At 35.9% G+C, this 24,923-nt stretch overlaps 1 protein-coding gene across 2 annotated transcripts in view; it reads left to right on the forward strand.

Annotated features, from left to right (window-relative positions):
* Positions 1 to 345: 345 nt before the first annotated feature.
* LOC113230735 (anillin-like) overlaps positions 346 to 24,923 on the forward strand; it is a 73,620-nt gene continuing 49,042 nt past the window's right edge. For both annotated transcript variants that reach the window (XM_026464812.1, XM_026464820.1), the window contains exons 1-6: positions 346 to 432; positions 523 to 1,012; positions 4,927 to 5,040; positions 8,590 to 8,774; positions 9,120 to 9,248; positions 13,631 to 13,717. In XM_026464812.1, the coding sequence (XP_026320597.1) occupies positions 415 to 432; positions 523 to 1,012; positions 4,927 to 5,040; positions 8,590 to 8,774; positions 9,120 to 9,248; positions 13,631 to 13,717 (1,023 nt within the window). In that variant the 5' untranslated portion in view covers positions 346 to 414. The remainder of the gene's footprint in view (positions 433 to 522; positions 1,013 to 4,926; positions 5,041 to 8,589; positions 8,775 to 9,119; positions 9,249 to 13,630; positions 13,718 to 24,923) is intronic.

The raw sequence follows: 24,923 nt of genomic DNA on the forward strand, positions 1-24,923 counted from the left end.
TACTTATTTACATTGCTCAAGGCTTCGTTCAAAAAGGCGGTATTTTACTTTAGTCCTATATTTTTTTGTAACGAGAAGCGTAGTTCAGAAATAAGGCTTGTTTTTATTTCTATTAAAATTTTGCAGGATGGATTTCCCAGAAAATCATGAAAAGTCTAAATTTTTTAAATTATATTTCTAAACGAAACATGCGACACTGTTTGCTACGTTCCCTAGCGGCATTTACGTGAACTAAATTCAAATTTGTAAATGTCAAACGTTTTCAACGGGTGAATTTGTGATACCAATTGTGTATCAAGGATACAATTGCTAAAGTTTGTTAAAAATTGCGTGATTTTATGACCAAGACGTGAGGTTAATCGCTTTAATGGTGTGATTTGTGTTTATTTGTGTATTCTTTGCGTGAATTCTAAGATGGATCCCTTCACTCAGGTAGGTTTCGTGTTTACTTGAATTAACGGCTATGTTTTAATAAAGATCAATGATAAACTATTGATTATTACTTCTGAATTCTTGTTTTAGCGTATGTTGGAGAGGGCAAGAGCTAGGCAGGAGAAAATTGACCAAAAACTTGCAAGTTCCGGTCAAGCAGTTCCAAAACGAAAACCTTTAACCCAGAACGCCTCTAACTTGAAATCGGAGAGTTCGCCTGTGAAATCCCCTGCCAGAGCCTCAAAAGACAGTGTAATATCGGATAGTGTATTATCGCCTAAAAAGAGTATAAAAGAACCTGTAACTCGATCGCCTAAGCGTAGTATCCAAAAAAACGACAGCACTTCTGTTGCGTCTCCACAAAAGGGTCGCAGTGACTTTATAGTGACCAAAAAGGAGTTTAAAAGCCCGAGAGGCAGTAAGAATAGCCGACGAGGGTCTGACGTATCTGTAGAGATTAATATTATGCACAGGAATGACATCCAAATTGAAGTGCAAGTGGAGGAAAGAGATGCGCCTATGAACGTGTATGATGCAACTTGTGGTAGTGGGAATGGTGTAACTATTAAGGAAATTGAAGGTGAGTGGAACTGTAATAAATCAACTCCTCAGTAGAACAGACCTTTGTGCAAGACTGCTTATTCTCAGAACATTGTACATTTTGAACACCTAAGTGTTCTTAGCTATGAATCTACCTATGGTCAACCACAACAACAACAAACAACAGAAACAAAATAATACACAAAATTCTGAAAACTCCTTTAGCTAAGCCTTATTTTGAATAACGAGATTATATATTTGTTGTCTTTTCATTGTATTATCACATCGGACTCTGTTCTTTGGTTGAGTCGAAATCTTTGAAAAATACCCCCAATTAATGTTAACACAAATTCTTTTTATTTATTTTTCATTTAAAATGTAATACACAACAATGTTTCTAGCTGCATTTTAAACCACTAAGGTTCATAGTTATGCGAATGGTATCCACACAACACATATATTCAATTAGCTAATAGAAAATTTTGCTAATATTTACATAATTTCCATAAATAATCTATCAATAACCAAAACGAGCATACAGAAATTGGATAAATACATTTAAAAACAATCAAATTTATCGCAATTGATTAAGCTGTTTACCAAGCAATTTTTAAGTTTACTTTTTATATTAGTGGTTGATAAATAATGACGTAATTCTAGCAGTAACTCGTTTATTAGACGGGGTAGAAGGTAGGTAGAAGTTCTTTCACTATACATATTATTCGCGTGACTCGTCTGGAACCGGTTGCTAACCACCGCTGGCGTACACACCGGGTGATTTATCACTTGTTTATGATTGTTGGTAAAGAGGAGCGTTTTTAAAAACATATACTTGAATTAAAATAGAGCATGCTCACGTACACACAAACTAAATACACATGCTTAAACAACTTACAAATAAAAAGCTCATCCTTGTGGTGGTGGTGGTTGATGTTGTCATCGACACCACACTTGGTTCTGTTATAGTGTATTATCATTTCTGACTTTATTCCTTCTCCAGAATATTTTTTGCCATCATGGTACGTAGTTGATGTCAAGAGAACCACTTATTCTTCTTTGGGACCTATGATACCACCATATACAGTGTTCTTGAAACCTGAAAAGGTGCTATAATCTTCTCTGACCTTGGTAGTCGTAAAGACTAGCGAAAACAATCATAAGTAAACTGAAAAATAATATAACAAGTACTGTCGCTAGCGGGTACACCCATACTCACTTTATTCGTATGTCGTCTCCAAAGACCGCGTGCAAACTGGTTGTTTCGCGGTGTGCATATGCATTAACTATTGGTTAGAAGGTACCTAGAGCCCCGTGCCGCCAGGGCGCTCAGCAAAGTTAATCATCATACATAAATACTCTGTGGTATTTTTTACCCAGTAATTTGTTTAAAAATGCTTTGCATGGAATAGTAAATATTTTAGAAAATGTCAATGCAAATATTGAAAACATCTATGACTGTCTCGTACATGAAATCGTACTTAAAATTGTGGAATTGAGAAAACACAATATGAAAAAAAAAATACTGAATGAATTTTATTGCGAATTATGTGATTATTTTCATTTATACGCAATTATCCATTTATAAACGTGAATATATTGTTGCCTTAGGGCGAAAAAACAATAAGTAGCAAATGTCCAATATCAATTGAACTAGACTACATAGACTTAGTCCGTGAACCATCCAGAAACAGTCATCAGAGGCCAAGTTGTAAGTCAAATTTGCGACTCAGTGACTTTACGACTTATGGCGACGATATGTGTATTGGTTTCATTCAGTTTTTCTTTTTTTAATTTTCAAATAGTTTTTTATTAATTGGACAATTTATGGCGACGATATGTGTATTAGTTTCATTCAGTTTTTCTTTTTTTAATTTTGAAATAGTGTTTTATTAATTGCACAATTTTGAGTTACGACAATATTTGGTTTTGTGTGCCGACCCCTCAGACGTAAAGTATCGTATGTCGAAATTGCCAAGTTTACAGGGAAGCATTTTAAAGTTCTGAATTCACTGAAATGAACTTAACACGTGACTTTGGCAATTCTCAGTTTCATTCAGCAAAGCTCGTTACTCAGATAGAGTATTATAAAATCCTAGATATCGGTTAGATGATCTATGGTGATCACTCTTTCAGTGAATTCAGAACTTTAAAATGCTCCTTTGTAAACTTTGCAATTTCGACATATGATACTTTATGTAGGAGGGGTCATATGAATGACTATATATAAGACATTGTAACAGATTTACATACTTAATTGTACACGAATTCATTGGACCACATTAGTTTCCTAATGACGGATGCAATACTCAATGCTATTAAAAACAAACTTTGTAGCAACAAAGTCAATAATAAAATTAAAGTAAATAAAAAACGCAATAATAAAAGTCACAAGAAAACAAAATTGACTGAGTCACAACCAATTTATCAATGTAAACCACAAACAACTAGTTTCTTCAAATAAACAAACTCAATTTTGCAACAAATTACTCACTCATTAGATAATTCTTGTTATTACTCTAAGTTGTTAATTATTGTTTTTGTAAACTAATTTCTAAGTACCTAAACCAATTACTTGAATGAAGATTAAAACAAATTCAGTAAAGCTGAGAGCAGTCTTATTTCTGCAGACTTTGTCAAAGCTGTCCCTTTGTCAGTCATTTAAAAATTGTGAAATCCTACTATGGATAATAGTGGTGATTGTTTTGTGATTGCGTTTAAAGGTAATTTTTGCTGATAAAAGTGTGGTGGTAGATTCATCATATTTTATCATATTTTATTGTTTTTCTGGATACTATATAGATTATAGTTTTGTTTTAGTTTAAATATTTATTGTTACCACTATCCGGATTGTATTCATTGAAATTAATACTTTAAATTATGGAGAGAGTTTTTTTTTGTTGTTATTTATGATCAGAGTTTGGGTACATGCTGGTTATGTTTACCTGAACTCAAGTAATATCCTAGAGTGGCTAACACCCTCCTCTGTTTTCGAGACAACATGCGATTATTGATATGTAGAGTGTCATATAAACCTTAATCGAATATTAATCGTAAATCTTATACTGTTGAGTAAAACTTTAGTTTCAGCAGTGAATTTGGTTATCAGTATATTAGAATAACACTGTGATCACCAATTCAGAAAAATCATACTGCAATGAGCAATGGTGTTTCTTTAAGTAATAAGCAGAGATCAGTATAGACGTAGTATATTTATTATAGAATAGTTATTACCTAAATTTTATAGAGTGGATATTACCTCTGTCTGAAATCTTGGAATGGTTAAAAATAAAAGGCGAAAAATCAAAATGAAGTAGTTAAATTCGACTTACAAATTATAAATATTTTGTTCTTCCTTTTCTAGAAAATTTTATTGATAGTTATGCGTTAAACATATATAACAATATACAATAGAAGTAATTCTGGTCATCCTGGAGGTATCCATTCTATGGTTCAATTCATATTGCGGCGGAATGGAATGGAAACGAATTTTTGTAACGATAACATGTTACATAGCATAATGAACTTTATATATATATATAACCAAAAATCACGTCTCACGTCTTCCGCGGAATTCGCGCGCATGCTCGAGAACGCCCGCGCATTCGCCGTCGGCCACGCCAGGCGAATGCGCGGGAAGTGGCGCGAAGGCAGGCGCAGTGTGACGTCAAAGGTCGACAAAATACTACAGCCTCAATACGTAGTCGCGAGAAAGCCGCGAATGATCGAGTATTCTAGGGACCGCGCAGCTAGGCGAAATTCACGCTTCCGTTCCTTCCGTTCCGCCGCTATGTAAATTGAGCCTATGTATTCACTTCCTTGACGTTTATTTCATTCTTTGATTATGACATATTCAGAGAAGTTTAAAACTTACCATAACATTGGGAGAGGCCTACATCTAATATCCTATATTTCATTAGAATTACTAAAGTAAACTTGGAACCATGTAATTTCCAGACGCCAAGCAGTCAAAGCCTGCTTTGGAGATGGATACGGAGAATAGACCTGAGCGAGCTGGTCTACGACAGAATGTCAAGTCTCGACTGGATAGACTGGGCAACTTATACTCAGGTGAGATCTTTATTTTTAAACATAGAAGCTTACATTTTACAGAAAAACCCTCTCTGCACTGACCTCTAATAATAGGATTATAACAGGAGAATGAAGAAAGCGTATGCCTTGTTACTTTTGGATCCTGGGATTGTGGTGCTAATGGCTTTTGGCAATCATATTTGATAGTTTCCTTCTGACAACAATATGATGAAAGTGCAAATCCAGTTTGGTCCCTTTAAGGTCACGTTTTGTCTTTTGTAAACACTTCAGATTTGTGGGTTTTGTAGAATCAGCTACCTATTACTCGCGGATTTCTGCTTGTGATTTCGGTACGGTGGGCAATGGATTTTATTATCCCGTGTTTCGCCGTCGTCACATGTTTTTATTATGTTGTTATAGTAAAGATAGGACGTTGTACCTTGTGTCTGTGTCTATGTCTGTTCTATCGCCTGTGCAATGATCAATGTTCTGAAGAACTGTTTGACATGATGCTAACAGCAACAATTTATCATCGCACCGCTCGCCACCGGCAGGGGGTCCATCCTCACACTCTGGAACCGCGTCGATCTCGTACTGTACGGTTTTAGAGGAGCTTCCTCACACGTACATTTAGGTTGCGGAATGAATTCCCTGTCGGGGTTTTCCCGCAGGAATACAGCATGGAGTTCTTCAAAAGGGGTATGAGAAGAGTCCTAAAGAGTTGACAACTCGCTCGTGACACCCCTGATGTTGCAGGCGTTCATAGATTTCCCCCCGTCAAAAAAATAAAAATAAAAAATGCTTTCGATCATGCGGGCCGTATGCTTGTTTGCTACCTAATATAAAAAAATACTGGGTTATACTTATTGGGAGCAAAGGTGGTAGGGGAAGGTGGAGGTGATCAAAAAGGTACTAACATTAAAAATAGGAAGTAGTCAGTTCAGAGATAATTCTCCGCAAATCCCATCTTAATAGGTTCGTTAGGCAATTCCCTTATGTAATGTGGATATGTAGTGGGTTGGTGAAAACCCAAAGCCTGAAGATGCAATACCAGTGGCGTAACGTCGATTTCTGTCGCCCGGGGCCAAACTTAAATTTGCTGCCCCATTATTTTCACGATTACAAAATTAGTTCGTTCGGGCAGGCTCGTTGTGTGTTTTTATGTTCGCCTGCCGTCGCCACTTTTGTGTTGTGTCGTCGCCATCATATCGTTGTCTCAAATAGCGGAATTTATTTTCTAATTTTAAGAAAAAAATTAATAATATTGACTACTTAGGGTTCGGTCGCGCTCACCGCCGCCCCCATTACTCTCTAGAACCCCTACGTTATGCCACTGTGCAGCACATTTCTAGCATTCACAACCCAGTGGTTGTGAACCATTGGGCGCCCGAGGTCGTCAAAGTAACGGTGCTTTAACGACCTCGGGGGCCCAACGGTTTGCACTACGAGTGTATGTGCGAGACTGTATGAGTCCCGGGTTCCCAGTAGGACCATTAGTTCTGTATTGTGAATTCCGTAGCTTTGGTAACTCATAGTATAGGAAATTCCCCAGTTTGAGATTGGGCAAGTGTAATTGCTGTGGGTGTCTGACACGTTATTACGTTTTTGTTATCATTTCACTTCTATGAAACGGTACACCCTATATGAAGCTGACTTGCTCGTATTATTCACATCCTATATAGATTACTTTGCAAAGCCCTTACACACTATTGGTTTCGATGGGAGTACAGACAACAGCGTTGGCCCTTTGAATAAACTTTTAGTCCATGGCTTTCATGCATAATTAATTTATTTGTGTAAACACAGTTGACACTTAGAAAGTATAGTATCAGAGCGCCTAGTGAAAAAAATCTGCATATAAACATAACGAAGAGATATTAGCTTACATACATTTAATATAATCATTAAAAGTTAACTATAAACTAGTTCATTTTATTGTTACAAACATTGTATGAGCTCGCAAATATCGATTTAATCAATATATTTTTTTTGTATAAGGTCCCTCTAATGCGTGCACATACACAAACTCGTGCTAAGCTTGCGCAAGTTCCTTGGCGATGAAACTCGACCGTGTAGACGGGCCTTTAGAGCACAATGATTCAAGCTGCGATACGATATCTGATATTGATAAAGGATGTCTCATGATTTGTTTCATTCAAGATTAAGGAATTTGTTTATTTGTTCTTGAACTTAATACGTAAATAGACTGCAGAAGGATTTTGTAAAATTTTGTATCGTTATAGGCGAGTTAAGTTTTGAAGTGTTACGATTCGACGTAAAATAGTCGTTAAGTGTAAACGATAATTTATAACTCATTTTTTGTAGACACTGATTCCTTTTTCAGTGTTCATGCGCAATATCGGGCAACTTATACTTAAAATATAATTTCTAGACCAAAGGTATTATACCTGTACCTTAGTTATAAAATAAATGTGTGTAATCAACAGTGATCGGAATTGAGGGAGTTAATCTGTCTAAAGTATAAACATTTTCTTAGTATGGACATACCCATTTCGTCATCAATAAAATGTCATTTTTACCGTTTATTTTCTAAACATTTCAAAATATGGTACGTTCTGTGGCTTAGTTAGCATAGCGTCAGGCACGGTTTGCTAGAAGACGTCGGTTCGAATCCGATCGAAGGAATTTTTTCTAAGTCTTCGATCTTTTTATTAATAATTATAACAAACTAGTGCAGTAATTTCACATAAAAAAAAATAAAAAATAAAAATTTCAAAATACAGGTTGTTTTACGTTAATTTTTTAAATTGCTAAAGTGTATAAATGCGTAAGTTCCTATAGAAACACAGTCATCTGTAAACATTGACTTACAAATAAATGGACGACGGGTGTAATACAAAAACCACGAAAAAAATGTCCCAAGTCAACCTATTCGAAATTTAAATTGTAATGTCATCGCAGTATCGCGCTGTCAGTCGAACAAATGAAGACTAAAGCGGAGTTTGGCGCTCTGTATACGATTTTAGCGCCTTGCAAGTGCGGACACTTTTTAGCGCGGACCCGACGTCTATATAATTGTAAGTCAATGTCCGTAAATATTATTTTTTGGGAAAGTAATTTACAGTAATTTGTAGCAAATACTTTAATAAGAAATAATAATTTGACGCCAATGTATTCAAATTTCAATAAATAATGCGCAATATTTTTTTTTTATATTAAACATAATCAGTTCCGAGAAATCTAGGGTATTGTAAAAGGGAACGTCCACGTTATTTTTTAGTTTAGCTAAATTAACTCCCTCAATTCCTATCACTGGTAATTAATTAATTATATACATATACAATTATTTCTAGCAATTCTGGTTTTGTGCCTACTGAAATGTTCACATTAACACGAGTTTAAAGCATTTAGTCGACGACACGTTGTACACGCATCGTTACCACAATAGAACACCCATTTTGATAATAAATTTTTATCATTTGCACGTGTTGCGCGACGCTGTAACTTGCCATGACTGAAAAACGAACAGATTTGACAAAAGCGGCCTCAACAACATGGCCACCATGAACTGTCAAAACTACCCGCCCTTGGAAAACCAGTTATTTAATAATCCATTTTATATTTCAGACAAGCCCAACCTGTCTTCACCTATCCACCGCACTGAGGGAGAGTTCTCCTCAGCCACCCCGCCGTCTGCCGACACGCCGCGGCCCGTACAGGAGCGCAAGCCCTGCGGGAAAAAGTTCGACCGACTGGCTGCTCTAGCTGATCAGATTAACAACTGGGAAGACGATCTTTCGCACCATAACTTTGTGAGTAACTGAAAATTACACACTATTATTTCGTAAAATAGATAAATAAATACACGTTTTTGTATACTCTGTATACTTTATATACCCTTTATAACATAGTATAATTATAAAATACCGTAATAATTCGTCCAGCCTTAGTATATTTCCCAAAAGATCATAACGGTTGAAAATCAAAAGGAGGTCCACGCTTGTGATACGAGACCGAACTTTAAGTAGTTTACTGTAAGGGACATAATCGGGTAAACAAAGGAACACCCATCCCACTGTCTGTCACTCCGTCAGTGGGCCAGCAGGCAATTACAATATGGGTTATAAAACAGTAGTGTTATATTTTCTTCATTCCAGCATTCAGAACCAACAAAGAAATCAACCAAGTCAACTGCAAGGAGTGATAAACTAGAAGATTCTACACTAGACGTCTCCATACACTCTTTTAAAGACATTAACAAGGTGCTGACCAGCTCTAAAACACAAGTACGTACTGATTAATGTGTATGTACACACCAGTTTATTTGGGCCCCAATTCTGCTAATTGAGAAATGATGTGAAGATTATATTGCAATTTTGGTATTTGTTATTTTACTAAAATTTCGTTTCAATGGCAGTTGAGTCTCAATAGAGTGTCAGTACAATGGTATTGATGGCATTAATTCATTCAATCATTGACGATCGATGTTATTATTATTATTATTATTATTATTAAGATGTTGCCCTAGTAAAACTACAAGGGAAATTAATATGCATTGCTTAATTTTTTACTGGTTTAAGCAGCAATTTAGTTTTCAAATTCATAAAAATATAAAACGACATCGACATACCATTTCTCTCTCACTCGCAATCGAAGAGCAGAATATCAAAAAATTGCAATGGCAGTTGAATAATAGTTCGATGGCTAGCCAACAAGCCACTTCTTTTAACTTTTAGCAGTCTACCAAACGTACATAATCCTCGAATTGACACTGTCGACACACAATTAAAATTAACAGACTTTGGACCCTGATCTCAAACTACAGAATCCTCTATTCTGTGAGTACCAGAGAACCGAATTCACTCCATAATTACTCCTCAGACTTATAAAATGATAAATAATTATTTGTAAGACGTTTTTACGCCTTAATTTTTTTTTAAATACTCGTTAATTAATTATAAATTTAATATTAAAAAATTGAGTAAGAGCAGTTGTGGCTCAATAGGCGAACAGTTGCTGTTAAAATGAGAAGTTCATGATTCAGATCCTAATAGCGCACAGTCAATAAGTATACACTTTTGTTCGAATATTGCCTTCAGTTAGTAGCAGTAGATCTCCTTGTGAAAGAGTACATCCTATTTCTGCCGCTACGCAGTAATGTCAGCATTACTGTGTTCCTGTTTTAAGGGTGCTGGTGAAATTACAGGCACATGGGACTTGTCAACTTATGTCCGGGCGAGTTACTCCGGGCGACGGGCGCAGTGGTGGTGCCCCTCAGACCTTTGCAATTTAAAGCTCTCAGTGGTACTGTAACTGTTAAAGACAGGCGTGTAGCTTGCCATCAGGCGCACGACTTGTTCGTCCCGTCACTTGATGTTATAAAATAAACTCTGTCAACGTGTAGCTTGATGTGCTACGGTCTGTACCTATTTCACTTCAATTTCTAAGTTAAGTACTTCTCGCTAACATCGAAGCTAAGTATCGTTGAAACCTGCAAGGCATTCTTTGCGATGCACGGTGATTCACGCTCCACACTAAGGCGGTCATAAATACGTAACTCCGAAATTATTATTATTTTTTTATTTTATTACGTTAAAATATGATTAGGTAAACGTAAATTAATAAAATTATACATTTTAAAAAATATTTGACAATATTTAGGTGTAAAAATGTCTCGCAGTAATTTTGTTTTTAGACGATGTATCTAAAACATTTTATACTGCGACTTTTAATGGTAAAACTGTGTAAATAATGATAATTTGTATTAACAATAACCACAAATGAATAAATTAAAACAATAAAAATACATAAAAAAGTTCATTTTACAAAATACAAACAAAACACAAATTATACCAAAATACATTAAATCTCAACAATATTAACTTTAAATACATAACAAGTCTAATACAGCTTTTGACAGTACACCTTTTTTTTTAACAGGTAACTTTCGTAGACCTGTTATGAAGGGATCTGAATGAAGAAGCAGCCTATTTACTAAATCTGTGTTGGTCACAATGCGACTCATTTTACGCGTATGATTTTTTCTAAAAGACTTGATGTATTTGTTAGTCGCTTCAGCTGCTTCTTCAGACAACTCTCCGATTGACAACAAACCGTAATCTATAACATTAGCACCATGAATTAGAACTTTGTGAACGGAAGCAGGCATGTTATACCACGGATACTCGGCAACTAACTGCCGAGCCGTCTCTAAAGCGAACTCTTCGAAGTTCGTCTTATTAATATTATATCCCGAATTTAAACATTGAAGGATGATCCAGCAACGATCTAGGAGATCCTTCTTGATCCCAGTAATTTCAGCGGAAATTTCTGAATTCGAGAAAAACCGCCTGGCTGTATTACCATCGTTTGATGTTCCGCTTCCGCCACTTTTAGGCTTATCCACTATAAGCCCTAATCTTTCTCTAAATTGAGTCTGAACATATGATTTTTTTGCAGCAACAAGCATTTTGTCATTAGCGGACCTAGCTTGCCATTTCCTAACATCTAACTTGTACGCGACATGAACAAAATATTCAAAAAAACGTATTAACGCGTGAAGAGGTGATAAACCAAATTCATATTTACTCTCATCGACTTCCTTATTTAAACATTCGTCAATTTTGTTCATTTCACTGGGCAAGGCGTTACAAATAAAACATTTTGATGAAGAAACACCACTAAGTGCATTACACACTTTACCATCTACCATAGTAAGTTGCAAACAATGAGTAATGCGATATTCGCGATCTTCTTCCTTGAAAACAGTAGGCTGCAAGTTCCTTATTTTATCTTTAAAATGAGCTTCTTCCTCAACTGACACTGCAGTCGATTCCTTCAAATATCGGAGGCGTATAGGACGACAGTATCGAGTTGATGAAGGACGAGGATTTTTCCACAAAACTACTGAATTTTCTTTGTTATCTGTTGTCAAAACAAGCTGAAGTGGCACATACGAAGTAACAAACAGGCTACTGTCTTCAAGAGTGGAGTCAGAAAAACACTGTTTATATTCTGAATGCCCTGTACTGCCATCGAAACCCCATTTCCCTATCAAAGATATCTTATCTAGAGACTCATTAGGTACACTATCCAAAACATCTTTTTGAGACTTGAGAATCCGATTAGCAGTATGATCTAATAAACTTTGAAGTTCGACTTCGGCGGATGATTCTGTAACAGTAATATCTGAAGGATAACAGTGTTTTTTAGATTCCACGACACTTTGGTAAGATGGGAAAATGGTTTTTGAAAACTTATTGTCTATAAATTTCTTTACTAATATATATTGATGTCGAGTTAACTGAGCTTCAACAATGAGCGATAAAACTTCGCTAGAATCGATTTCAGGACAAGACAAGCTATCGGACGCATTGAGCAATGACTGTACAAGAGAAGGGTCTTGGTTAGACAAACTAGCCAATCTTCTCCTTTTTGTACGTTTACTGGTGTCGTCAAAGTTAATTCTCGGACGGCCATGCGATGAAGAAGTTGATGGTTTAACTTCGTCAAAGCTCTGAGATACACGTAACTCAGTTCGCTGTACATCAATATTTTCAACGACATGCAGCCAATCTGAATATTTTTCTAAGAATTTAGATCTAGTACGATTCGACTTTGCCCAGTAGTGGGAAATTCGTTTACAAATATTCTTAATTTTAAGGCTTAAAGTCTCTAAATCAATATTTTCGATGTCGTCAGAAAGGGATGATGTTTCGGTCAAAGTGCTCAGGACGTGTTGCATTTTTTCATTTGGATTACCCACTTTAGAGTGCCAAATATCAAAAATTGTCATCCTCGATACAGAACATTTGAAAAATGTACCTAAAACAATATGAAAGCTGAACTTTAAAAAAAATTAAAAATTCAATACTATGGACATGCATACTTTGACACCCCTTTAAGCCAAGAAGAGGCAGCAAGATGCAAATGAAACTTATAGCTCTTAATAAGGACATACTCCTTATTCAAAAACCATATACCTCAGGTGCAGCTCAGCGCAGCCAAAAGTTGTAGGTCTAAAGGAAATTAAGTTATGCCAAAAATTTTCACCAAAAAACTGCCTTCAATAAAAAAATTATATAAAAAAAATATGCATAAAAAAAATTAAAAAAAATTGATAATAAAAGTACATACCATGCTCTTGGATCTCCATGCTTTCACAACACGTAAACACTTGATTTGGAATAGTGACACTCAAAAACAAAGTGATTAAGTTTCGATGACTCACACGTGGTGATAATTAGTCTCGCGATGCGCTCACTTCCGATGCACAAAAGTGAATGATAACGTAACCTAATTACATTGATATTTATAGTTTTTGGAAGCTTGTTAACTAGTTACTAACTTAGTGAGTTGATCTAACCGGGATAAGCCAATGATTTTTTTTGATTTATGGCCTATGGGGGAATCACAGTGCGATGGTTGTTCACAGTCTTCGAAAGTGTAGAATCCTTAACCTGCATGGGGCTAATGTGGCGGACTAAACCGCCTGCATGAGGAAGACCTGTGTTCGGAACTGTAGTGTATAATGATCTGGTGACGATAGTACCAAGAACCATATAGTCTACTTGAGGCCTATGGTTATACTGGTGTGTCCCACTTACCAAGGTCCTCTGCATGCTGCTTCGTCCCAATTAAGTAATCAAGTAAATTCATTCTTTCGCAGACATCAGTGAACTCTCGCACGTTCACAAAACCGTCGAACTTCACGAACCAGTGCACGAGGCTCGATAAGAAGATAGTAGCAGATCTGGTAAGTACCTAGAATGTAAGTTCGCATATTATGCCTATGTTTCCTGATTTCAGACTTGGAATTTGTATAAGAGGGTAACCTATCACAAAGTCGAAATTTTTTTGTCCGAAATAACGTTTGTTCGAATTTTCATTACACCGAAAATTACTAATTATTACACCGAATTATATCGAAACAGTTGTTCTTTCAGGATATATTGCATGTTTATCGCAAAGACACGATTAGGTTAGGTTAAGTTAGGTTTAAAAGAAAAAACATTTTGCTCTCAAAATTACTTTCGAGGTTATGAAATTTGACAAACGTTATTTCTGGAAAATGTCATTTCGAACTACTGATAGGTAACCGTATAAGAGAAGTTAGACTAAAATTTTCGCTTTTTGCCATGATATAGTTAATAGCGACATCTCTAGCCAGGGCTGGTAGTTATAAAGTTACCTAACTGGGTGACGAAATACTTTCATAGATAGCGCTACGGCTAAAAAGTCGTTGAAAAACCAAATACAAAGATCCGATAACAAGGACATAAAAAAATCGTGACGTCGATATCGATAATCGATAGTCTCTGCCACGGTAAGCTAGAAGACGTCGGTTCAAATCCGGCCCGATCGAATGAATTTTTTCTAAGTGTTCGATCTTTGTATTAATAATTATAACAAACTAGTGAAGTAATTTCATAAAAAAATATTGAATATCAATTCAATACAAATTTAATTTAAAAAAAATCAATTTCCCAACAATGGCACCTTTACGTCAAATCGCTGTAATTTTCTAAAATTACCTTTCATAGTTAACGCTGTATCGTCAAATCTAGAGATGTTACTTAACGGTATAAAATTATCATAAATTGGTTTCTTTACACTCTCTTATTAAAATCTGAATTCAAGGTCTGATATTATGAAGTCGTATAGGGAATGCTTATGTTGTCAGGAACAATTTCATTAAAATTTGCAGGTTTTTTAATTTTTTAAATTAGCGTCTTTTTTGTTTCTCAAAATGTAATTTTCAGATAAGTTAAATTTTTAATTACTAAATAAAATTGTTAAAATAAATTTGGAAGTCTCCATTAGCAGGGTAAGTTATTTTTTAATATTTCCATAAAATTCCAAAATCTTTCCTTGAAATAACGAAAGTCAATTTTAGAATATATATTTACAATTAAAAATAATGTATCCTATCGTCTTTCGCAACTAACCAAAAAGCTTCCTATGATTGGTACAATGGTGTGGTGTTGGTAATGTTATGAATAAATAGCTGTTATGAAGAAACATAAATAATTATGTCATCCAATGGTTTAATATCCTATATACTAAGTTATATTTTCACGGAACGAACCTATTATAAAACGGCAAAGTTGCATCATGTTGTTAAAGTAAATGAATTTATTAACCTATATTAAAATACAAAAACTGGCTCCGTGGCCGAACGGTTACCACCCTGGACTGTCACGCAGAGGTCCTGGTTTCGATTAGGAGAGATATTTGTATGGCCTACATTTGTTTCTTTCGTGAGTTTGGATGTAATTTGTGGTTGTACAAAGACAACCACTATTGCAATATGCGCATGCCACCCGCGTTACAGGCTTTCCCTAGTGCATGAGTGTGTGCATTATTATTATTATAAAAAAAATTAAATTACGTTCAACAAAAGTAATAATATAAGAGATAGAGAGCACCGCTGTTTAATAGTGTTTTCTGTTTGAAAAAAATATAATGGCCTGAATTTGCAAATCATTTTCCGTTCATTATGACCACTAAGTTGGAAAACTAATTTGTTAGGTGAGCCGGTGGAAATTGTGTTGTATGGATCTCTGTTACGTTTAATTGAGCTCTTTTTTATATAAAATGTAAGTACGCATTGGACCTCCATCTCACCTGATGGAAAGTGACGGTAAGGTCGACGATAGAGCATGCACACCTAAATAATGACTATTCACTCTCGCGTTTGAAATGCCCAAGTTATAACGTTCAGGGTACAAGTCTGCAGGCAGGGAATTTCATTCCATAGCCGTTCGCCATATATATGTGGAAACTTAATGCTTCGTGCGATTTTTGGAATATCCGCAACATAGGGGTGGAACCCATGCATGCACCCAGCCCCCCGGTGATGGAAAGGGGAATTCGGAATTAAATCGTGTAATTCCATCGCATATTTTCTGTGATATATTCTGTAAAATACCGATAAGCAGGCAACTTTACGGCGGTGTTCAAGGCTCTGCAGCTTCGTTTCCACTAATTCTGAGTCACCTAAAAGCCTCTTGACACGGTTGTCAATTGAGTCCAACGTCGCCAATTGCTATGTTCTCCTTATTGCTCGAGGGTATTCAGCTTTGATACTAGAAAGAAATACACGAACTGTACAGTAACTTCAATTGAACCTATTCTTAGAAATAACTTAATAGTAAGAAAATTTTCCGTTTGTGTTCCTATAGTCTAGATTATCAGCTGATTAATCAAGCGTATTAAAACGGTATGGAATAACTTGTCGAGAGTGCGTAATCGAATCCATGCTTAAAATATCATAAAATTTAATTGGTAAGCATCCCGCGCACGTTTACGACTTCTGGTAGGTCATAAACAGAGAAATCTGTGGAGTTAGACAATGTATAAGTTTGTCTGTACTGTAGATAAAATAATGCAGTAATTTGCACATTAATGAAAGAATTAAAGCTTAAACGATAAATAATAATAAAAAAAGAAAATATCATAAAAATAATGTTTTATGATCGTTGATAGTAGATAGATAGGAGTAGAGCTCCTTGTAAAAGAGTTCGTCCAAGGACGTACTGTCACTTTACCTGTTTGGTTCGTTTAGTTCCGGTTTTGCAGCGTAAGGGTGCTGGTGAAAATACAAGCACATGGGACTTTTCAACTTATGTCTCAGGTTGATGGGCGGAAATTCAGTGCATCTCAGATCTTGGCGATTTAAAGCTCTGAGTGGCATTGCAACTGTTATGGACAGGCGTCTCGCTTACCATCAGGTGCACGACTTGTTCGTCCCACCACTTTAAAAAATTACGCCATTAAGACATTTTATAACATAAGAAATATAAATGTATGAGTACTGCCGCCGTAGCATGGCTACGCGTGATAGTCGCAACGCGCGCAATAAAATTGAAATAAGCGGGCGCTATTGGCTGTCTCAATAAAATCTAATTAACATGCGTAGCCATGCTACGGTGGCTGCTATTATATATTTTTTAATTTACTTATGAGGAATGGGCATAGACCACCTCTCCCACGAGATACTGAAATTTAATATGTAAATTATTATTGATACAAAGATAACACAAAGAAACATTCCTACGATCCGACTGAACACATACGCACATTGAGGCAACAGATCCGGCTCATGACCACTCCGGTCGAAGAAATTGTTCTTTGTTCTTGTTTGATCTTTGCATTAACAAAATAGTAGAATATTTTCACAAGAAATAGATGAATATCATGGTAATAAATACATCATGATATTCAACAATATATTAAACATACAGGTTGTCCGATAAAGAATGGATAAGCCTGAAATGTCTTATGGCAGAGCTTATAACTGTTCCAAAAAAAAAAAATGTGTAAAGAAAAGTATATCCCAAGTAGTACCTAAAATATTTTAATTTTCTTTAAATTTAATTATTTTCACCTTATTTTACGTTTTTGTACACCACGACTACAAGTTAATCAATTCTTTCGGTATTTTGGTGTCATAATATTCTACATTAACTGTGCTATATAGATAGGCAAAAGATATATGACTAACTATTGCACTTTAATATTTTTTTTAAGTTTAATTCTTTTTTCAGTGCAAATTTGTTTTTTAACATATTTTAAGCGTCTTTGATATAAAAAAAATGTACCTTGGTGGCTAACTATTCTAAAATAATGTATGTTTGAAGTAGTTTTCAAAATGTATAATTCATAATTGTAGGTAATTTAAATAGAAAATTATTGCCAGTCATGTGCAAAAGGAGTAAATTTCACTAAAAACTATGTTATGTTTTCAAAATTGGACCATTCTTTGTCCTGAATTGTGCTTGACCATTGAGGTTTAATAAGAAAACAATATTTAACGACTTTTAACGGCTCTACACAAGTCTCAAAACAGCAAGTACAACGCGAAACTTAAATAGCCTTAACAATGTAACTTCGACTCCAGTTTTTTTGCCGATCTTATAAATACCCCTAAACTGTGGACTCCGTTTGACGAATAGCAAAATATTTATATAGAATAGCAAAAAAAAAGCTGTGTACAAAACCAGCACGTACAATGCAAAATTTCATTAGTCCTAACGGGATAATGCCGACTCCACAGTTCCTTTGGCCATCTAATCCCAGATTAATATCACGACTATCGCAACGAATTGTCGCGACGCCTGTCAATTTATGTCTCTATTTGCATATGATTAATTGACTGATTAACATACAAACTTGACCTGGTTTTCTGGCTAGACACAAGTAAGATAAATTTAAAACTTACCTATAACCTAGATTCAACTTAGCCATTCAATGTTGTTATACTTTTCCAGTTTTATTTATCCATGTTTAACTATTTATTTAAAAAAAGGTTTTATTTTAAAGGTGGCCGAACGGTTACCATGCCGGACTGCCACGCAGAGGTCCCAGGTTCGATTCCCGGGCCGGGTGAAATATTTGTGTGGCCTACATTTATTTCTCTCGTGAGTTTGTGTGTGTCCATGACACTCGCTTCTCAGGGTTTCCCTAGTGCGGGGCTATGTTCAGGGTGTGCGTTATTATTTATAAAAGCAAGAAACAGCCTATGTTTGGTCCCACTAGGGCACAGGGCTCCTCTCGCAAGGGAAGAGCTTGGGCTGTAGTTCTCATGCATTATTGAATTGTTTTGCAAATGTGTGCAGGTTTTATCACGATGTTTTCCTTCATCGAAAAGCTCACGGTAAATTTCAATTTTCACATGTGATTTCGGAAAAACTCAGGTACAAGCCCGGATTCAAACTACGCCCTCTGCTTGAGAGGTGGTAGGTCAAATATTAAAAAACTTTTTGTTTATTGGCCATGCCCTATTTCGTTTCCCCTTTCTGTAGGTTCTGCTATTCAATCTGCTTCCATATTACATTTTGAATTTCGACGTTGCAGAATGGTTGACTAATCTTGAAAAGGGCATAAACAATACGTATAAATAGAAAAAATATTGTGATTGTTACAATAACGAATCAAATGAAATAAGATAATGTCAAAAATATATAATATGCCTTAGCATCTGATTGTATAGCGTGAATGCATAGCAGCCGCTGTTATTGTTTACGCAATACAAATAATCAAAATAATAAATAAGTAATATTAAAAATTATTATTAAATATCACAATAAAAATGGTTCAATTATACAAAAATAAAAAAATATGAATACATAAACAGAAATCAGCCGATTTCTATATGGTAAAGACTACGCTCTGCGATTGCTTCTCAAACATCCATAGAAGGCATATGTGTAAATATGAAAAGGTTGTAAACCGCCAGTGTCGCGAGTAATGAAATAAACTACTCGGTCCACATAAATTTATTACATAATAAGGCAGAAGAATAAAAATAAAAGGCAAGAGAAGGCTGTAACAATAAAAACAGTATAGAACAAAGGTGCAATATGAAATGGGATTTACCCCAAAAGGGCCGTATTTTCTACAAGTATTAGTTAGGTTACTTGATTTTAGTGATATTAGACAATTTCTAAAACACAGTTTCTGGTGAAAACGAGCAGGAGTGTTCGCTTCAGACATTAGGTAGAGAGTGACGACGGAACGACACAAAGTGAGAATGAAAGGGCGTGTCAAAATTCAAAAATAAGTGGCCAGGAACCTGACGTACAAACTAGAAGCCGCAAAAGAACAGTAACGCAAAGGTACTAAGGTAGTTCTATTCATAACTACAAACCTAATTTTTTTGTGCCTTAATAAAGCATTACATACTATTCGAAGATAACGACGTCTTAATTATGCTTAAGAGGGACACCTTGACGCATATTGTGACGTCATTGTTTCCAAACATTTAGACCCATTGAAGGAACCTATTTCGACTTGAATAGCACTTGAAATGCCCTTTGTGTAAAACAATAAGTTGTAAAGACGTTTAACGACGTTTTGGTTCCACTTAGGCAATTTTTTTTTTAGGTTATTTTTATGGGATTTTGGGGATTTGAAACTAAAATTAATAGTTATGTTATGAGAGAGAGAGGAGTTTGTTAGTTTATGTGTCATTCGTAGCTCGAACCTGTTCATAAACGTAAATTAAAATTATATATATATTTTTTTATAATATCAAGTGACGTGACAAACAGGTCAATTGCCATGTGCCTGTAATTTCACCAGCACCCTTCAGATCCGGAACACAGTAATGCTGACGTTGCTGCTTGGCGGCAGAAATAGGTAAGGTAGCAGTACTTCGCTGGACGAACTCTTTTACAAGGAGCTCTACTGCTATTGTATAAATTATTATTTACATTTATATTATATGTATAATGTAAATAAATGTCTGAAATAAAATTTTTAATAACTCTCCCAAGTCGTAAAATACAATAATAATAATAATGTGCCAGAAAATCACACTAATTGGTCTCAAACTAGGGAATTTCTTGTACTGTGCCACTACGTAGAACACCTAGAACCAATTTAGACAAGTTCATTTCCCCAATTGGCCCTACCGGAAGTCGAATTCAGGACCTCCAAATGCAAGCCGTTAGGCTACCGAGGTCGTCCAAATTCGTACATGTGCTTCGATTGTGTCATTGTTTAATATACAGGCTTTTTGCTACAATTCTATAAACGAGGTCCTGTGTAGGTACATGAAAACATAGATATATTCGAAGTAGGCTCGTAAGCTAAATTACAGAAAAATCTGCTTCGAACAGAGTCGCAGGCAATTACTAGGTCAACTACAACCCATTCAATTCTTTCAAAACCTTTTAAAAACCTGTGCCGAAAACCACACAGGGCGTTTTACGCATTTAGTTTACGAGCTCGCATTTTCGGCGCGGGCGCACGCCGTTTCGAATGCACAGAAAATATTCTTTTGTTTCGATTCCAGCCCACCCAAAGGGAATTGCTATTTTTAGTTGCTAATTTAGGTCTACAGTTGTTCAAATATTGAACTAGTTCAATGAGTGGATAATGTGTTATTGCAGTTAATTGCTTGGTCAAAGGCATAAAAGAGTATTTGCTATGGTTATAACTAAAGCTTTATTTTTTTAAATAAAGAAAATTCTGGGGCCTCAACAGTTTTTTGACATTTTCTAGACTTTGGAATATCGAAACTTTTTATACCTAAGTCACTGAATTAAACAGTTTAACCACGTGAAACCACTTACCCGTCTTATCCATCTTATCCATCCAGTCAAAAAACATCCGAATTGGATTCAGTAATTTTTTGAATTTTCAAATCGTGTCTTCTCAATTCCGCCATTTTGAGTTATCATTTTGGTTCATATGCGAATTATGAATGATAATGGAACTATTATTTATAATTATTGACTCGTCTTTAGGTAAATTATATCAATATATATTAATACTCAAGACATTAGTAGCAGTAGAGCTCCTTGTGAAAGAGTTCGTCCAGTATAGTACTGCCACCTATTTCTGTCGCCAAGCAGTAATGTCAGCATTACTGTGTTCCGGTTTTGAAGGGTAAGGGTGCTGATGAAATTACAGGTACGTGGGACTTGTCAACTTATGTCTCAGGGTGACGGGTGCAGTGGCGGTGCCCATTACATCTTTGAGATTTAAAGCGCTGAGTGGCACTGCAACTGTTATGAACTTGTTCGTCCCGTCATTTGATACTATAAAAAAAACACAATATTAAAGCGCTGGCTTGTCAAGCAATCAACGTATAATTTAGTACGAGTGTATTGATTAAATAAATATAATTAATTGTAATTTACATTGACTTACAAATAAATGGACGACGGGTCTAATACAAAAACCACGAAAAAAATGTCCCAAGTCAACCTATTCGAAATTTAAATTGTAATGTCATCGCAGTATCGCGCTGTCAGTAGAACAAATGAAGACTAAAGCGGAGTGTCGCGCTCTGTATACGATTTTAGCGCCTTACAAGTGCGGACACTTTTTAGCGCGGACCCGACGTCCATATAATTGTAAGTCAATGGTAATTTAGTATAAAATTACAACTTTAATGACATGTAAATATAAATTTGCCAATGAAGAATGAACAACTCTACTCACCAAAAAAGGACGCGGCAAAAAACCCTTATTGTCCGTGTTATTACTACCAGCTATACTATCAGTAGTAACACGAGCAATAATACTTTCTCGTATAAGAAACTAAATCTCCTAGATTTACTATCTCATTAAAAGAGATACGCGCAAAAAAACTGAATTAAACTAAATCACCTGAATTTACTTATAAATAGCTTTCTCCAATATCAATGGAAAGATGGCAATCGTCCTTTACTGCCATCCACTAACTAAAACCCGGCTAAGTGACAGATGGTCCAATAACCGTTTTAAATAGCAAAAAAATATAGCACAAAATTATCTTTTAACAACAGTTGAAATTAGTTAACGTGTTAGACTTATCGAACCTTACCCTAACGAGGCATAGCTGAAATATCATTAAACAATTACAATATTCTTTAGGTTATGGTTTTTTATGATATCTCAAATAAATATTTAGTTTATTTGAGTTATCATAAAAAAATTGGCTAGCGGACGGCAGTTTACATAATCGTAAACATACAGCACGAATGGATAACTTGGTAAAAACAATAAAGCTTGTGCTGTAAACATTGCGGTTACTCAATGTTTATGTTCTCGGGAACTACAAAGCAAATTTAAATTTACGTTGCACATGCGAAATTTAGGACAGCAATGAGGAAAGATAGTAAATGGAATTGGGGTAACACTATTATAGACAGTGTGGAGTGATAGGTTGGCATGTTAGTTCTACTGTTGTACTCATGTGTACATATTGCTGATTTCCATGAAGAGTTGCCCAAAATAGTATATTTTTTGTCGTGTTCACAATTTGGTTTTTTATTGTGAATAAGACACCGAGGTAGGTTTTTAGCAATGTTTGATCTTGTAAAAATCATCAGTCCTTTTCCCAGTTATAGTTTATGGATCACAACCATAAAGTGAATGTTTAGTTCATTTCCAGTTAACCGATTGTCTTGAAATTTTGTACACTATATAAACCCGAAGATCGAGTTTCTGTCGATGTAGTTTTACTTTTTAGTAGCAGTAGAGCTCCTGAAAGAAGTTCTGTCCTGTGAAAGAGTTCGTCCAGGGAAGTACTGCCACTTTACCTATTTCTGCCGCCAAGCAGTGAAGTGAACATTACTGCGTGCTGGTTTTGAAGGGTAAGGGTGTGGTGAAATTACAGGCACATGGGACATGTCAACTTATGTCTCAAGGTGACGGGCGCACTGGCAGTGCCCCTCTGATCTTTGTGACTTAAAGCTCTGAGTGACACTGCAACTGTTATTGGTAGGCGTGTCGCTTACGACCAGGCGCACTACTTGTTCGTCCCGTCACTTGGTAGCATACAAAAAAGAAATATTTTCTCCACTCGTGTCGTATGGTTACGTTTTTTCTTCACATTCCTGCTCGATTCTTAATTTCCCTTCCCTTTAGTTTTTTTTTTTCAATATTTCTAACGGTTTTTTTAGTTATCTTAAAAGAAGCTTTCAGTTTCCTCATCTAATTCCATCTTCTAAAGCAATCTATGAAATTCCATATACAATTGCAAACGGGGTGCACGAAAGGAAGTTCCTTGCAATGATGTACAACTCGTATTCCTAATACGTCTGGCGCACCCTACAATCGGCGAGTACTTTATGCCGATTAGCAAATCCTTTCACCACGATGGCAAACATATCCCATGCACAAGTTCATCATCAGCGTTTCTAAAGTCTGGGCCGCGATAATATACTGCATGCCATCGATGCGATAAGATAGCGTAGGGTAGCGCAGTTGGGCGCGACTTGCACGAGAAAGGCATAAAGCGCGAGATTTCTATGCAAGAATAGCAGTATCTCGCGCTTTATGTCAGTCTCGCGCGCTCTCTGGCCCTACTGCAATTCCATTGATCACCAACAATCAATCTTTAGCCTAGTGGTGGCCGTGTGATTATTTATTATTGATTGGAGCCCTCTAGGAGCCCTTTCTTCTTAGGCTGCTAACAGATTGACAGCATGTTTGCAGTTGCAATCAACTTCATACAGCCAAGCTGCATGAAGTTGATTACGACTTCACGCATTAACGGAAATATGCAGTCAATTTATGAGTTGCTTTATGTGTTATTGTCCTAAGATGAATTTCAGAAAATAAAGCAAGATTTACTTCCAATAGTCAAAACTGTGACAGCTAAACAAATTGGTAATATTAGGCTGGTTAGAAAAGTGATCATCGGCTAGTTTATTGCTGCAGGGACCCCACTTATGAATCAGGACCCTCGTTGCCTTAGCGTAGATGGCACTTGCCACACAACGACACCACAATATCGTCTTATCCATGCATGTCATTAATGCTATCTGACTACCCCACCTTGATGTGGACATGAATAGAACCACTCCTTGTCATTGTGTTACAAGTATTATGGGTTGAACTGTCCTTACATGCAGCACCATAGCTGCCCTCCTAACGAAAAAAGGCACATTTATACGTACTTTATACAGCAGTTGTGCCTTTTTTCGTTCTGAGGGCAGATAGAGTCTGTTACATTTTCAATAATGTATCTTGAAAATCAATTTAATAATGCATCACTGTTACTTATCTAATTGAATATAGAAACTTATAGAAAATTTTAGTAGCAGTAGAACTCTACTATACTTAAAAGGAATTATTCGTTATAATATGGTTATAATTGATCCTTTCGATCGGCATCATAAAATACAGTATCATATTTTTTCACAATTTGGTCGGTTCGATTCCCAGGTGAGGCAATCAACTTTTTTGAAAATCTTTGCATGCAGTATTACTTACTTTTAAAAATAAAATAATGTCTCCATTAGACTAAATAACCTTTGTGCAATATTTAAAGTACTTTCATTCCGTGTAGCTCGCATGGCCGTGTGACATTCTGTATACATATATATATATAATATAATGTCGGGACATCTATTTCTGTATGCGATCTTTATCCGCGTCTCGCGTGCGCAGGCATCGCTCTTTTCGCCGGTTAAAATGTCATCATGTAGAAACGCTTCCGAGAAATTTCCCGAATGTTTATT

Source organism: Hyposmocoma kahamanoa, unplaced genomic scaffold (genome assembly GCF_003589595.1).
Source record: "Hyposmocoma kahamanoa isolate Upper Pololo Valley unplaced genomic scaffold, ASM358959v1 101, whole genome shotgun sequence".
Classification (NCBI taxonomy): Eukaryota; Metazoa; Arthropoda; class Insecta; order Lepidoptera; family Cosmopterigidae; genus Hyposmocoma; species Hyposmocoma kahamanoa.